The 17,594-nt window shown below is 39.4% G+C and overlaps 1 protein-coding gene across 1 annotated transcript in view; it reads left to right on the top strand.

Moving 5' to 3' along the window:
- The window catches only part of Macrod2 (mono-ADP ribosylhydrolase 2), a 2,130,377-nt gene that overhangs the window by 1,908,014 nt on the left and 204,769 nt on the right, over positions 1–17,594 (top strand). Inside the window, exon 7 of the mRNA XM_029565754.1 lies at positions 6,190–6,271. Coding sequence (XP_029421614.1) covers positions 6,250–6,271 — 22 coding nt within the window. The 5' untranslated portion in view covers positions 6,190–6,249. The remainder of the gene's footprint in view (positions 1–6,189; positions 6,272–17,594) is intronic.

Here is a 17,594-nt window from a genome sequence, read left to right as displayed (position 1 = left end):
ATTAAATCAGGCACCACTTTCAAGGTGAGCAGTTTTTTTTTTTTTTTTTTTTTTTTTTTTTTTTTTTTTTAAAAAAAAAAAAAAAAAAAAAAGGTGTATATTTCCTCTACAATTCTACTCACAAGTCTTCTGGCAAATATAATGGGAAATCTACCTCTTTACTATTTACTTTTTGGTTCTAGACTGAATCCGTTTTTTAAAATATCTGATATGGGGCTGGAGAGTTGGCTCAGTGGTTAAGAACACGTTGTTTTTATAGAAGACCCAGGTTCAAATCCCAGCACTCACATGGTGGTAGCTAACAACCGTTTGTAACTCCAGATCCAGGTAATCTGATGCCTTCTTCTGTCCTCCATGGGCACTGCATGATATGGGTGTACTTAAACATGTTGGCATGATACTCATACACATAAAATAAAAATAAAATAGAAGTTTTTTTTTTTAAATCTGATACATACCTGCATCTTATTCAAGGCTGTTTGCCCAGCCATGAACTCTACAAATATTTATTAAGCTCCTATCATGAGTGAGGACCCATATCCTGAACTAGTGTTGCCAAGATGAGTAGCACTTGATTCTTTATAAGAGGCTATTTTAAGGTATAAAGAATGTCAAGTAATAAGTGATTTGCAAGAACAGGCTCAGCAGCCTGGAGATCTAGACCCACCTTCTTAGTAAAGCTGTGGCCGTGCTTCTATATTCCAAATCTCAAGGAGATGCCTGTGGCCAGTGCTAATCCAGAATCACTCCACAGAAATATAGGTCCAGCTTACTGACTTCCCATAATGCAAAACTTCTGCAAAGATAAGATCAAGTAGTGAGTTCTAGAACACAGTAATGTTTCCTTTTATGTTTTTTGCTATTATGCTTTATATTGGGCATCAAATAAAATTTACTAACAAATTGTTCATAAAAGTAACTCATTTTAAAGTGTGAAATTAATTATGGAAGAATAATACATATCAGGAAGATCATCTAGTCTACAACCAACACTCCTTTATTTTGAAGGAAGTGATTAGAAATTAAATCACCTTGACAGGTTACACATCTCTAAACATGAACATTGTTATTTTTTGTGATTCACTGGGTTTCTCTTTCTGATATAATATTCACTAGACTGATACAAAGATTAAATTAGTTGGGATTTAATCAGAGAAGCATAATCCTGGTGGTAATATGGAGTAAGTGATTTTCTTTAGACTAACAAGGTCTTATACAAGTAAGTGTCTGGGCTTCAGCACCAAGTAGGGTCCTAACCAAGGCTCATAGAGCACAGCTTCTGAACAGGACCTGGAGAACACAGCAGGGCCTGGTGTCCACTGAACGCGAAGTGGGACAGACTAAGGACAACATGGACACCATGATGAAACTGGGAGTCCACAGGGTCAGACTGGAGTATGGACCTGTCTCACTGCTTTGAACCCCAAAGCTACAGCCTCCTGCAAAAGAACCCATGGTTATCTCTACAGAACCACGTGTATGAGAAGCTCAGAATTCAAAGAACCTGACACAAAGACCAACAGAGGCAGGAGAAGCCCAGCAACTGATCCCCATTCAAGAGACAAGCAGGAATACGCATAACCAGCCTGGAGATCTAGACCCTCGCTCCTAGTAAAACCTGAGGGTTCACTTCTGCCCTCCAAATATCAAGGGGCGTCTGTAGCCAGAATCATTCCCAGATGTGTAGGTCCAGCTTACTGATTCGTTGTGCAAAGCTGCTGCAAAGATAGACTATGACAGAATTATGGGCTAGAAACTATGGAGGTGGCATCCTTCAGTCTATTGTACAGATGTGAAAACTGAGGCCCACAGAAATGATGGACCATCTAGTGTCCCATATCTAGTGACAGGATTTGAAACTAAATGGTATGGGTCTCCATGTGGGCAGGATCAAGAAAGAATGCTGGATTTGATGTTAGGACCCCTGAGTTTTTCTCATTAATTAATTTTCTGGCACTAGGTAAATTACTTAGTTTCTGAATTCATGCTCTTGAGACAGTTTATGGCATATGTAATGTGCCCTTCGCATTGAAGGCGACTCCCTTAACTGTTGAGAAACTGGTCTTTCAAGAAGCATCATTTTATGAAATTATCCAACGGCCTAAGAAAGAAAGGAATCCTGTGCTCCAGGAGGTTCTCACAGTTTCCTCTGGGTTAAAATGGGTTACCCAGGCCTTTGCGCCTTTGCACAAAACAGATTTACAATCTCTCAGTCGGGTGCCAATTGGGCTTCCTAGTTCTTTCTTGTCTCCCTGTGGTGACCTCTGCTTAGGGGAGCTGTTCGGTCTGAGCTTTTCAATACAGGAGCTGAGCGCTCCATAGCTGTCAAAACAAGACTCAGAAAGGTGGTGCCAGGAGAAGCTGGGAAGGTGTCAGATTTATAGTTACATATATTTGTGCCTTTTCTTATGAATTTTTAATGAGCACTTAGCTAATTTTTCTGCTCCATGTTCGTCAGCTGAGACGCGCAAATGCCTGGGGCCAAAATCATGCAAAGGCTACCCTTTCCAACTGTTGCTAAAACAGCCGCATGTGGCTTCTCCATGTGTTCCTGCTGATTCCTCAAGCCATGAACATTGCATAAAAGAGTGAGTGTCCCAGGAGTTCCAGGCAATCTGTATAATCTCTTTTGATTCAGAAGTCACCTAACATCATTTCTCAATAGACACAGGCCTCTAAGATTTAAGAGAAGGAAGTTTTGTTTTTACCCTTCAATGAGTAGAAAAATGTCTATGTACATAGTAAAGAGAACAAGGGAATGGAGAATGATCAGTACTGGAGTGAGTTTATAAACACAGAGCTTATCAAATAAAAGGGCATTTATCCAATGGCACCCCAGAGAATATGTGTGCAAAAAAGTATACACATAAGTACATATATGCACATCTTACCAGTACAGGGAGCATGTAGGTAACTCTTGAATTCAATTTGCAGCCAGGGTATTTTCAATATTGTGCCTATGGTTACAGACAGGAAGTTTGATCACTCAGGTGTTTTAATATTATGAGATTCATTCTCAACATCCATTTTCTCTTGGGGAAAGTAAGTTGGGCTGCTGAATTTTGGACCAAACTAGTTCTATAGTAATCAAGCCTAATATGCTAAAGGTAGGTTATAATCCCTTGCAATATTTGGAAAATATGGATATGAACTGTATGTATTTCAAAGTATACTTAATAGTAGAAAATAGCATTCCTGATGAAAGAGACCCCAACCACACACACACACACACACACACACACACACACACACACACTTATGCATATATTTGCTCATGTACATAGGAAGTGTGAGGGATAAAAACATCACATAGTATTGTTAATAAACATAGAAGGAGGTTATGAGGACATGAGGTTATTCAGCTTGGTCTCTCTAAGATTTCGTTAAGCCAAATTTTCTTGGCTTTGATCTTTGACCACAGCTAGGTAACTTTAGAAGTAAGAAGTAATATAGCTTTGTGAGGCCTGAAGGAAAAATAACGCTCATAGTTGCGAGAATATAACAACTCTGTTGATGGACTTTGAAAGCTTCAAGTAATTCAGTACAGGAAGAAAGGAGTGTCTGACCAAAGGAAGACTGCAAAGCTAAACAAAAGCTTTTCAATTTTAGGACCTTTAATTAGGAAGATTTTCCAACACATAAAAGCATACAGAACATCATTTATCCAAAGATCTACCACCATAGTTAATAGCTATCAGCTATTTGCCATATTTCCTAAAATCTCTTTCCTTTTTAATAAATAAAATGTTAACTATTCAAATTCCCTCCCTTTACAGAAATTATTGCTATCATAAAGTTTGTGTACTATTCCTTTGTCTGTTTCTATATATGTGTATTGGTGCGAGCTGAACTAAGGTGTGCTGAAACTCTACCATTAGTCTGAGTAGCAACATTTCATGGATTAGGCAGCTGCAGGCTGCTGGCTGGACTGGCCTCCACTCAGTGAGCAAGAGAAGGGCTTTTCTAAGCCTGGATGTGGATGCAAGGCAAAGAGAAAGTTTGAATGGTTTCAATGCAACAGGAGCCATATGGGAACCATCCCACTGAAGTCCCTAGTTAGATGGCAGGTGGTAGTTCCTGCTTGGTGAAGCTAACATTTCTTTTTACTGCTTCTTCTAGTTTTACTTATGTAGGAATTCAGAATGTGGGGCCACGTAACCTAGTCTCTTCTCAGCTAATTATTTTAACAGGACTCATGGATGGATTTCTACATTGTATCTCTACATTGTTGTATTTTTATGTTGTAAATTATAGAAATGGTTTTATAGAGTTTATGCGTATTGATGCCTCTTTTCTGCCATTCAGTATTATGGGTTTTAGCTTTAACCATTTGTTCTGGTTTGTTCTTCATTGCTGTGACAAAACACTCTGACCACTACCAACTTGGAGAGGAAAGGGTTTATTCAGCTTACAAGTCTCAGGTTGCAGTTCATCAGGGGGCCCAAGGTAGGAACTCAGAGCAGGAACCTGGAAGTAGGAACTAGAGCACAGGCCATAGAGGAATGCTGCTTACTGGCTTGCTCCCCCAGCCCCTGCTCAGCTTGCTCTCTTATGCAACACAGGCCCACCTGCCCAGGGATGGCACCACCCACAGTGGGCTGGGCCCTCCCACATCACTCATCAAGAAGATGCCCCTCAGACATGGCCACAGGCCAGTCCAATAGAGGCAATTCCCCAATTGAGGCTCCCTCAACCCAGGTGTGTCAAGTTGACACTAAAGCTATCCAGTACACCACTGGACATAAAACATGCCTTAAGGAGAGTAGACATGCACAGAATTAATCTTTTTTTTTCAGTTATATTTATAGTTCACCAGGAGAATGACTTTATAGGAATTTGTGGTTTTTGCATTTGTAGGAAATATCAATTATATGGAGATAAGACTGGGCATCAGACTCAAAAGTGAAAACTAGAAGGAGATATGGTCACTTGAACCCCATCTTTCTATCTTCGAAGGCCACATGCTTTCCTTTCTTTTATAATGGAGCCATTGAAGCAACTGTGTGACCTGGTCTTCATAGAACAGAAGTCCAGCAACTGCCCAGGAGCAGTATACCCTTGCTGAGCACCGGACATGTGTAGGCATTAGGGACCCAAGCTTCCGGACTTCCTTGCATCACATAATTTCATTTCATGTGCTCTCGCCGCCCCTTACCCTAATAGAACTTTTTTTCCTGCTGGGAACTGTCATGCTGGGTTTGCAGGATCTGAATTCTATGCTGTGGAAGAGCAGAAGGTTAGGTAGGGGACAGCCATTTAGGCTCCTTCCTGTCCTGCTGCGCGTTCACTACTTTCAAGAGAAATGCATTGTTTGATGCTTTGTTTGACTGCCAGTTGCACTTTGACAGTGTTTTTAAACTTTACTTTTCATTGTTAAATAAAGGAACTAAAGGGGTATTTATTTTCAGGACACAGAACTAAGTTCTTGATTTATGGTCAGATAGATATAGGTGAGCCATTGTGCATATTCCATCTCTTGTCTCTGTTTAGCACATTGCTCTTGAATATTTAAAAGAAACTAATTATGAGAAGAAACTCTAACTAGAAAAAGGAGAGGCTAGGTACACGTCTTAATTCTGAGGTGGCATTTACTTACCCATATCTACTAAATTAAGTATTACATTGATCTTGCGCTACTCTTAACTAATATTTTATTTCTGTTGCATTTTCAAGCATGTTGCAAGTGACTTCAGGCAGCTTAAACTCATGGGAGCTTTTTAGGCCACATCCAAAAACTAACGGGTTTGATAAATATATTTATCTAGGGCAAGGAGCTCTTTGTTTACTGACATACTTTATTATCACTTGGCTGTCTCCCTCTTTTATGGCTGTTTAGTAGAACATAAAGTCTAGGGGTCCCGTCGGAATCTCACACTTATTTACAGCTTGCCGCAAAGTGGCTTACTGTCATTTATTATTTCTTATTTAATTTATGTGACATCTTTCTACCAAAGAGCCGATGGGCTTACTCATCACAGACACACACACACACACACACACACACACACACACACGCACACACACGCACACACACACCCTTGAACTTCACTCAATGGTGTGATCCCATTAGTATAGCACCAAAAACCGGAACGAAGCTTTTCCACTTGTTTTCATTTGTTCTAAAACCATGTTTTAAGAAAACATTTGCCAAGTTTTCTTTCATAGTAAATGTTTATTGTTTGCCTCTAGGTGGATCGAATCATCTTCTGTGTCTTCCTAGAAGTTGACTTCAAAATCTACAAGAAGAAAATGAGTGAGTTCTTCCCTGTGGGTAAGTAAAGCTAAGTTGTTTCCTTGGAATTGATAGAAGAGGAGGCATCTCTTACACTGGTGTTTTACTTTACAGCCTCAGAGCAATTGCAGCTGTGAGTCTGTGCTTTCTGTCACCCCTGCAAACTTGTATCATAGTTTCCAGGGGATGAAAATGATAGAGATTCTGACCCTAAATTGTCCCACCCCATGAGGTGATTGTGTTGTTTGGGACATGTCAGCACATCTCGTAGGTCTCAGTTGCTCATATGTCAAAAGTGAGGGTTGGACCACTGACTCCTACAGAGCATCCTTCTAGCCCAAAATTGTATAATATGGTCCTTTCCCAACTTGTAAGACTCTTAGGCCTCATGCCTACAACAAGCCATGTTAAACCTCTTTGTGGACTAGTGTAAGAAACCCACTTCAATTTGTGGTCAGAGGTCAGACTTTTCCCATATTCCATCCTCATTCTATCGAATTTTTTCTCTCTCAAGTTCAGTGACTTCAGTGGTACTTTCTAGGGCAATTGGAGAAAGGCTGTCATTCACCTTATTTCATACTTCTTTTTCAAATGTAGGAGAAACTTCAGGGTTATTAAAGAACCTTGAGTAATGGATTTAGGGTTGAATATGTCATTAGTTGGATTGGGGTAATTTGAATATTTTCCCCCATTCTCCCTCTTACAGCTTATTAAGGCTGTACGGCTGAGCTTGTTTAATGCCTTGTTATTTTTATGGTACTATTAAAGTCACAGTACCCAAAGTGCCTTTTCTTAGCCATGCTAAGAACTGCTTCAGGAAATTTCAAGCTACTGGGAGCATTGTTACTGCCTGCCTTTTGGAGAGCTTGCTTTTCTTTAGGCTTCCATCTCCATTTGAAGTAGTTTTTCATATGCTTGGTGAATCTGGTGGGTGGGAAGGAGTGAATCAGGGGTGTGGGTACGCATTTATCTTCTTAGCAGTCTTTCAGAGCCAAGCACGAAACAGGTGCCCTCCTCACAGATCCAAGTAGGACTCGGGTGTGGGAGGAACAGGGGCAGGAAGCCAGTGTCCACTCTCTGCTAATGCTCTAGGTGGATCAACTTCTTCAGTCTCTCACCTTAATGTTGTAGTTAAGCTGTGAATCTTGGAATTGTAAAGGATTTCCTCCACTGAACGTAATGTAACTTTTCACCCTCCCTTGCACTGGTAGCTGGATTATGGTTCTAACCTTTTCCTCTTTTTCTTCTCCTCTCTCCCTTCTTTTTCTGCCTTCCTACATTTTAGCATCTCAGTATTTTACAATGTGAAGAACTAATACTTAATAAGCAGTTGCTCAGATGAATAAAATTTTAAAAATGCTTCTCACCATTACCTTGGGTTATTTTTCTTTCCTTTTCAGTCTCTTTTTTCCCTTCTTTTTTCTTGATTTCTTTTGTAATCTCAGTTTGGTGACTTGACTTGCGCTTACATGTCTAAGAATTCTTAGAAGGAATTGTTCAGTATGAAAAAGTATGACTTTTAGGGTATGTAAGTTTGAGACTCCTTAAAATGTTTAGAAATAGGAGCTGGAGAGATGGTTTAGCAGTTAAGAACACTGTTCTTGCAGAAAACCCAGGTTCGAATCACAGCACCCACTTGGCAGCTAACAACTGTCTGTAACTCCAGTTCCAGGGGATCCAACAGCCTCTTCTGTCCTCTGTGGGCATTGCATGACATGGATGCACTTACCTACATGCAGGCAAAACACTCATACATATAAAATAAAATATTTTAAAAATAAAAAACATTTAGAAATAATGACTTGTTTTTTTACATTTGATAAAAAATAGTTGCATAATTTTGATCCATGGATGTTGAAACAAATCTATCGTCTGAAGATCTTTTGAAAAATGCAAGTCCCAAATACTGAACTGTAAATTTTTAAAAATACAAGTTTTAAGAGTCTAAAGTTTATTAATAACTATGTAAATAAATTATTGCTTGAAACATTGCTGCTTAAATAAATCCAAGAACTCATCTCAGTATTTGAGCAAGTAAAATGATAATAAAATCGTCCTCAGCTTCACATCAGTGTTTCAAACCACATCATGCTCATGAAATTATTTCCAGTGCATATTTATAATAGCAAGTACATTTCAAACTAAATGTCAAAGATTACAGAATATTTGTACAATGTTGAGACATCAGGCGTTTGTAAATCCTAAGTATGAAGTATGCAATAAAGATGACGTCTAATAGAATGTGTGACTCCTAATATAGATGATATACATTATCTGTCCTTAATTTGAATTTATGGTTAATTCATAACCATACCATCTTTGATTAGAATATAATTTTTCCTGGCTTGATATGTATTGCCCCAGACTGGCTTATTCAGAATATCTCTAAGCTAGTGTTCATAACCTTTCATATGAAAAGAAGCTATTTTTTTTTGAGGATACCGTAATCTCATGTTTATAAATTTTACAATCAGAAATCAAAATGCACAAAAAAACAGTAAAAGTTGATGTAGAAGAGACCCTACTAAAGATACACCACATTCCTAACTGCCATTGTTCCTGGACACTTAGAACCCACAAACCACTGTCCATGTCCCTGTATCCCAATGAAATTAGGAAACAGAAATTGGCAAAGGAAAATGGGTCTGTTTATAATTTGCCCAAGCTGGGCTGGAGTAGGAGTAAAGAGGTGCAATTTCCTCCTGCTTGTGCCTCTGGTCATTTTACAATTTATAGAAAGCCGGAGACAGAGGCAAGAGCAGAGAGAGGCTGTTCAATCCTTTTCTGCAAAAAGGGGACCTGGGCCTCCCAGGTTACCTCCATGTTCTCTGTTCTGGGTTTCAGGTATATTTTGTTTGTTTGTTTGTTTTTGTTTTTAAGTCTAGGTTGAGGAAAATAGAGACATAAAGATCCCCTACTTTTGAAAGAGAAAAGAACCAGACGTGCTTGTGGGATGTGAGAACCTCACCTATTCTGGGCCTGGCAGAGTCCTTTGTCCCTTGGCTCATTCCTTTAATAAGTATACAGTAAATATCCTTTGTGTCTTATCTTTGGAAGTTAGCTTCAAGCTCCAACTCCTGCATGTCTGTTAAACACACTAATTTTGCAATTTAAAAAAAGTAATAGTCTGATAGCCAAAGGGAGGAATATAAGTGTCTCTCCTTAAACTATCTCCTCCCCAGACAGGAATAGTGCTTCAGAACAGGGACAGAGTTATGATATTTCCCAAAGGAATAACTTAGATATTGCTTTCTATCGGCCAGGCACACCATTTCTTAGCATGGTCTAATCAGTTAATCTTCAGGATATCTCTAAAAGTAGTCACCGTATTAATCCTATGCTGTGGTTTCTATTTCTTTGGTATCTTTTTAAGTTTTTCTTGAGGTTTATCAGTCTTGAATTTTAAACAATTACATTTATATATTTGCTTACCGTGTGTGTGTGTGTGTGTGTGTGTGTGTGTGTGTGTGTGTGAGCATGTGTTGAAATACACTGAGCAAGTAAAACCAAAATGTATAAAACCATCAGACTGTATTACTCCCAGGTCCAGAGAGGTTGGGGTGCAATAAGCCACCAATGGAAGCTCATAGGCAGTGGGGAAATCAGCCAGCAAAGGATGGGGTGGGAGAGAAAAAGCCTGCAGGACTTCCACAGGGTCCCTCAGGCTTTCTCTTGGGGATTATGAATTGGCTAGTTTAAAGAAAAAGGAAGTTATTTTCAAGACTTTGGTGTGGACCATTAGGCTTGAACAGGTTCTGAGACAGGCTTGGTTTTGGGTCAGTAGGATGAGGAACACCATGGCATAGTGCAAACACCCACACTGGGAGTGTGAGTTTTAAGTAGGCCAAAGGAGATGGGATATAATTGTGTTTCAGACACCTCATGCCAGACCTGAAAATGGATGGCAAGTCAGTCTCTGTATTTTAGACTCTATGATACTCTACTTTTTAGAAAATGAGCTATCCTTGAAGAACAGTTAGCATACAGCTATGATGAAGCAGCATATAATAATCTCAAGACTAGCCTCTGTCATTGCTCAAGTGATGACAGGTTACATTTATTCATAGCATCAGCTGAGAAGGCTGGGGGCCACTTGCAGGAAGTGTGTAGAACGCTGAGGAAGTCCCATCCGTAAAGCATTTGCTGCCCCTTGTTTATAAAGCCACCGTGCTTCTCATTCTTCTAATACCTATAAATGTCCTCATGGAAACTAACCTAATGAATCAAGTTGGTACCTCATCAGAGATCTCACAATTTAATTCTCTCCAAATCATTCAGGCAGCAAGTCCAGTGATCAGCAATGGGGGGCTGAAGGCCTTCCAGCAGGACACAGGGGAGGATAGAAGTTGTCCCTGGTGGCTTTTCTAGGACTATAGAAATAGAAGGCCATGGAGGAAACAGAAATAAGCCAAGAGAAACAAGTTGTCCTATAATTCTGGAGTCTACAGTTTCAAGAGCAAGATGCTAGCAGGGGAAATGCCTTTGGAGGCCTCTCTCCTGGGCTTGGTCACATTCCTACTGTCTCTACTCTGAGTTTATGTGATTAGAAGTCCTCCTTTTATACACTGGTCATATTACTAGATGGACCCATTCTAATGAGCTCAGTTAAATATATTTTAAAGCCACTATCTCTAAAACAACAGCTACATTCTTAGGTCAAGGCATAATGAGTTCAGTATACAAATGGTGCCCATCATGAAAATGCAGAAGAAAGCTCAAAGGAAAGAAATGAACAGTGATTTTTCCGAACAGTTTTATTTCTGGCTGTGGGGTGAAGCACGTTTGACTTTTCCCTTCCAGATGTGTGATTTGGAAGCAGAGTGTGGCAGCTTTATGGAATTATCATACACCTTGGTTGCAAATAATTTATAGTTACAGTGCACTATTACATGGCCTACAGCAAATAATATTTCTGTGATTCGGCTCAGAAATCTCTTTGTTCTTTATATAAAAGGTTCATATTTTACCATGTGTAGAATTCATCGTGTGTACTTTGCACTGACTATAAAATGAAAATTTCTGATTGAGGAATAGAAGTCAATTTTTTTAGTATGTTTTAATAGAGAACTTAAGGATATTAATTTTTTCATAATAATAAAGAATTCAGCTGGGTGTGGTGGCACATGCCTTTTATCTCAGCACTCAGTAGACAGAGACAGGTGGATCTCTGTGAGATCAAGGCCAGCCTGGTCTACACAGAGAGTTTCCAGGCCAGTTGGGACTATAGGGAGACCCTGTCTAAAAACAAAACAAAAAACAAAAACAGAATTGAAATTTTTGTAACTTTGTCAGGGAATCCTGATGTAGGGAGTTCTAGCAGTCCCCTCCTCGGCTCCCTTTGGGGAAAGCCTGCTTTTGTTAGCTGTGGTGGTTCCAACCATGGATGATTTTATCATAAAGAGGACATTTTGAGACTTTTTTTCATAAGTGTGGGAAGACAGGCACTGGTGTCTGGTGTGCAGGGCCCTCACATGCACCTAAACCCACAACTTGCAGTAAGTTGGAACAGAAAATTACCCAGCTACCAAGGTCAGTACAGCTCTGATATAATCCCTCTCACATTCACCACATGGAGTCCCTTTGCCTCTTTACTGAGTTTATTTCAGGGTATTTTGTCCACTGATGCCTCGCCCAAACTCCTCTCTAAGTGGGTCAGATGCTTTACATTTATTGTGACATGACTCTTAGATCTGAAAGTCAAGAACAATGAGAACGCTTGGAGCACTGTGGTAGCAAGTCATCACAAATGACAGTGGCAGGTTCACAGTAGCCGGGAATTCAGATGCAAACACCTTTGAGGACTCGGTTTGTTGGGGCAAGATTCATGAAGAATGTGGCCCTCACAGTAACCTTTAAAGATGAATGAGAGCAGAGAAGAGACACTGAGTGTTCTGCAAGCAACATTGAGGGAAAGGAGAATTTGGGTGAGAGAAATGGAAAGGCAAAGTAGGACGCTTGTTTCTAATCTGAATCTCTGACAGGAATGTCCACAGTCTTCCTCTCAGAGTAAGCAATTAGGATGAACTGTCTTGGTATTAAAGAGAAACATATCCTTTATAGGTAGTCCCCATCATCGGGAAGGAAAAAAGTGGTCTGGATTTAATAGGAACTCTTCTTCAAATTTTGAATTCTGCTGCTCTCCATCTCTCACCATGCTGGGCAGTGGCAGCAAGCCTCTGGCTCTGGCGCTGCTCAGCTCTGCCATGCTGAAAGGCATTTCTGACACTACACAGTGGACTGTGTGCCAAGCCAGGATTTCTAGTAGATTAGGTTTATTAAATGCATTTTGGCTAGAAAGACTTTCAGTTTATAATGGATTTATCAGGATGCAACCCATCCTAAGTAGAAAACCATCTGTATGTAAGAAAAATTAAGATGGATGTGATAGTAAATACCTGTAATCTCAGCAATCAGGAGTCTGAGGCCAGTCCGGGTTCCATAATGAGACCCAGACTTCATAAAACTGAAAATAAATAAACAAGGGTTAATTCTGTCCATGACTTGCAAACTGACCTTTCAACCTCAATACTGTACCATAGGTATGTCACCTGCCTTCGTAGAGATGGCAGGGACAGAGCTGCAAAAAATCGATGACAGGGCTAAAGTCACATGATAAACAGTCTCATTCCAGGTCTTCTAATGGGGCATTGCTTTCTCCCATAGCAATTCTGAAGCTATTTGTCTGCTAAAGTCTTCGTTGTAACTTTTATCTAGAACTCTTGAAAAACTGGTGTTTCTCCAATCACACCAAGTCTTCACATGTCCTCTTTCCTTCTGACCCGTTTTCCAAGAACAATAATGAAACACAGATGCCATGAGCCAGTAAGGTTTTCTTTTCTCTTGCCGTTTCAACCTGAGGTTTGGAAGACAGCAGCTTGAAGGCAGTATTAACGACAGGGTGATGAGTCTCAGTGAAAGATAATCAATGGAGCACCACAGAGCCAAAGGCCTCTGTAGCATAGGAGAAGAAAACTGCTGGGTTTATCACCACAAGAGATAGCTTCTAATCCTGGCACGACCCGGAATCTGTGACTTTGTGCATGTGGCTTAACTTTTCTGGGCTTCAACCTTGTCATGTGCAAACACAGATAGGGTCAATGCCAAATTCAATGAAAGTAATGTAAATGAATATTCAGTTAGATATCTAGACTGAGCTTTATAAAATTTGAAATATATACACATATATTTACAGTATGATAAAAATTTGAAATAGGTAGTTTAACTTTTGTGATCATTGTTATGTAATATGACTGCATTATACAAAGATAATACAAGTTTGTACTAAAAAAAAACAGGTAAGCAAAAAGAAGAAAATACACACCATTTCCTGACCTATAATCCAGAGATTAAACATATTTTGTTGTTTATCCTCTTGGTCTTTAGAAATGGAAAATGTATACAACCAGAACTTCAGATTTATGACTTCCTGTAACTCAACACAAATCATGAGTATTTTTTTTTCCTGTCATCATATATCTTTTCATACCATGGTTTTGATGGACCCAAAGTTTGTTCAAAGCTTTGCGGCAGAACTTGGAACTTGTTTTTGCAAATCGTTCTGTGTTTGCAACTTGAGGAACCCATCTTTATAGATAAATATTAGCATCCTCTCTATTTTTCAATACTTTTCTAAAGTGGAATTGGTTTTTCCAAACGCATATAAAAACCAGACACTTTTACTAGTAGTTCTGAAATTGTTCACTATTTTTGCAGAGCTGCAGATAAATGCCATGTTTTATATAACTGCAGGGATTTCCATTCAACAGACAAAATTATGAACAGCCATGCTCCTGCAGCACACCTCACCAGATCCCCCTGAGAACTTAATTTTCTCCCCTTCTCAATGGTTCACATTCTCACATTTCAGTGTTATCATTTTTTTACATTAAACAAGGTGATTAATGGAAAACTGTGCATTTATTTCTTAGTACCTGCATGATTTATCCATTCTTTTCAGTTACTTATTTCTATTTTTTTTTTTTTTTGGTTTTTAAAAATTGTGTGTTTCTGTGTGTATGAGTGCACAGGCATCCATGTGCCATGAAATGTGTATGCAGGTCAGGTCAGAGGACAACTCTCTTACATATATGCTACAATTAGTTTTGCAGTTTAGTATTTGTGATATTATTCTTTTATTCCTAAAATAGTGAGAAAAAAGGAGAACATAAAAGAAAAGCATAAAACATATAGAAGGTAGAAAGGATGAACAAAAGAAGAATGAAGGTTAAAAGAAAAAACTTAAAAAAAATAACATACTTATCAACCAAACCATCTAAAATGACCTTGACATTAAGCCTGTGGACCTACTCCCACAGGAAATCAGTACAGTTCTAATAGAATTGTTCTTAACTACTCCAGATATTTTTCTAACAAAGCTGTCTGTTCCTGATTTACCAGAAGAAGGAAAAGTCAGGGCTCCCTCCAAAAAGTATCTGCATCCTCAACTCTAGAACCTGGGATGTGTTAGGTTGCATTAGAAAAGAAAATAAAGTTATAAATAGATGTAAGGTTATAATCAGCTGACCTTAATAAGGGTGTTTTCCTGGGCTTCGGGGATGAACCCAGTGTAATCAATTATAAGAATCTTTAAAATTGGAAGGACACAGAAGAAGAGAATCAATAGGAGGGGAGATTACAATGAATGCTCAGAAAGATGAGACATTACTGAATTTGAACATGAAAGAAGAGGGTTGTGGGCTTAGGAGTGCGGATGGCACAAAAACCAGGAAACAAGATCCCGCTAGAGTCTCTTTAAAAAAAAAAAAAAAAATGAAGTCTTGCTTAGGGGTTAGTTTTAGCCTAATTGGACCCTTGCAGGACTTTTGACCTATAGACCTGTAATGTAATGAATCTTATTTTTAAGGCACTAAATTAGCAGTTTGTTGCAGCAGTGATAAAAGCTTATATACCAGTAATCTTTGAAAAAGTAAATGAAGCAAACAAAAATCAAAATCCTGTTTACCTAGACTGAACTTTGCTCCTTTTTTTCCTCCAAATAGCACATTCAGTGTATAGAAAACTATAAAGTGAATGAATCCAGAAATTTCCTTAATTATGAATCCTAACAGGGAGATGGCACATTTGTGTACATTTAATGTGCAGATCACATTGACTCCGAATTCTACAAGACATGCTCTCCTTAATGTGACATAAATGAGTTTACTGCCTTCTTAGGAAATGGGTGCTAACCATTTCCACTTGATGGGCCTCAAAAGCTGCAAACACATTTTGCCTTCAATGAAAATCCAGTGAAGTGTTGCTGTAACCAGGCAACCTGAATGCAGGAACAAGCACCGGGCATAGACAGAAAGCCATCTGTCCCTTCAGAAGGGGTAAGTGTGCAGGGAGTGTAGTGAATGCTGATAAACAGCAGAATAAATACGGACCTGGGAACACGAGCCTTGACTAAGTGGAGTTTGATCTCATTAGAAAGTTCTGGCAAAACAGACAACTCCTAAATGCCACTTGGAGAGAGAGGATAGTACAGTATCTTTCCAGAGACTGTGGCAGGATGCTTTAAAAAAAAAAAAAAAAAAAAAAAAAAAAACCTTTCAAACACTCTGGGGTAGTTTAATTTCTGTTCTTTAGTTGAAAACACAGAGGTAAGGCAAAGAAATTTCTTTTGGGGACTAGGATATGAATCAGACAGTCCCTAATAAGTCCCAGAAGTTAGAACAAAGACAAAAAGAAGAAGAGAACAACTGAAAATTCCTCCACCTTACGTCTGACTTATTGAACAGACTTGACTTCTCTCAGCCATGTGATTGGAAGAATTCTGTCTCCACTTGTTATTCACCTCAAAGTCCGTAACAATCACATGGCTTTCCCCACCTCTGTGCTGTAGTTGTTCTTGGTGAGGTTATTAGAGTCTCCCTTTTATTGAGAGAGGATCTTGCTGTGTAGCCTTGTCCACTGTAGAAACCAGAGTGGCCTCAAAATTGTTGCAGTCCTTCTGCCTCTGCCTCCCAAGTGCCAGTATTTCATGAAGGGAGTGTACAGCCACACCTAGCTATAGATCTTTAATGGGCTGACTATGACTACCGAAACCCAGTGTGTATTTAATCACATGACACCTTGGAGTCCTTAACATCCTTAACTAAGCACTGCTGAATATTCTTTTTCTTTTCCTGCTCTTCCTATGTCTGACACTGAGCTATCTGGTATAGACATCTGTACACAGTCCATCTTCAGGTGGAAATTTCTCAGGCTTCTTCAATTCAACATATCCAGAACAAATATCAGAGCCTGTCCCTCCACTCCTCAGTCCTTCTCTGCCAAATCTCAGACTCCATAATTTGTTACCAGCTTAAGCTCAATTGGCCAAGCCAAATGCAGAATTATGAAGTTCTCTTGATAGATCAAGATTGATAAGTTAATGACATCTAAGTGCTCATGTTGGCCCCTCACCAACTGGGTAGAAATATGAAATCTTTGAGCTTTATTTGAAATTCTCTTAGCTACTTTTCTGAAAGTATATTTAATCATCAATTATATTCACTGAGTCCTAGTATTCAGTTTAATAGCACAAGTCAAGCCTCCGTGAGGTCTTTTCCTCACCTGTCACTGTTGGCCTAAAGTTTCTATTTATCAAGACTCCTAAGAAGCCAGGAAAATTCCGGCCTCTCCTGTACTTCAAGGAAATCCTGGAAAGCATTATTTATTTTAATAATGTTTTCTTTCTTTATAAATGCAAATTGTTCCCAGGGGCTGTTCATAATAAAGTATTAAGAAGATAGCACATGAGGTCTTTTCCTCACCTGTCACTGTTGGCCTAAAGTTTCTATTTATCAAGACTCCTAAGAAGCCAGGAAAATTCCGGCCTCTCCTGTACTTCAAGGAAATCCTGGAAAGCATTATTTATTTTAATAATGTTTTCTTTCTTTATAAATGCAAATTGTTCCCAGGGGCTGTTCATAATAAAGTATTAAGAAGATAGCACAGGGGCTAGAGAGATGGCTCAGTCTCTAAGAGCACTGACTGCTCTTGCAGAGGACCCAGGTTCTATTCCCAGCACCCACATGGCGGCTACAAACCGTCCTTAACTAGTTCCAGGGATGCATAGCTAGCTTTCTTGTATAGCCCAGGACCAACTGCCAAGGGATGGTACAACCCACAGGGGCTGGTCCTTCCTACATCAACCAGTAATCAAGATAGTGCTCCACACACATGCCCACAGGCCAGTCTGATCTGACTAATTCCTCAGTGGAGGGTCCCTCTTCCCAGGTAACTCTAGTTTGTATCAAGTTGACAATAAAAAATAACCAGCACAGTTGCTTAATCTGATCATTCAAATCTGTCTTCCGTTCCTCCTGCTCCTATCTTTGTTGAATACTTTCCCACCTCCCCTAGTGACCAGGGGCAG

This window comes from Nannospalax galili, unplaced genomic scaffold, assembly GCF_000622305.1.
Source record: "Nannospalax galili isolate Female #2095 unplaced genomic scaffold, S.galili_v1.0 scaffold1118, whole genome shotgun sequence".
NCBI lineage: Eukaryota > Metazoa > Chordata > Mammalia > Rodentia > Spalacidae > Nannospalax > Nannospalax galili.
This window is presented reverse-complemented; position numbering and strand designations above follow the sequence as displayed.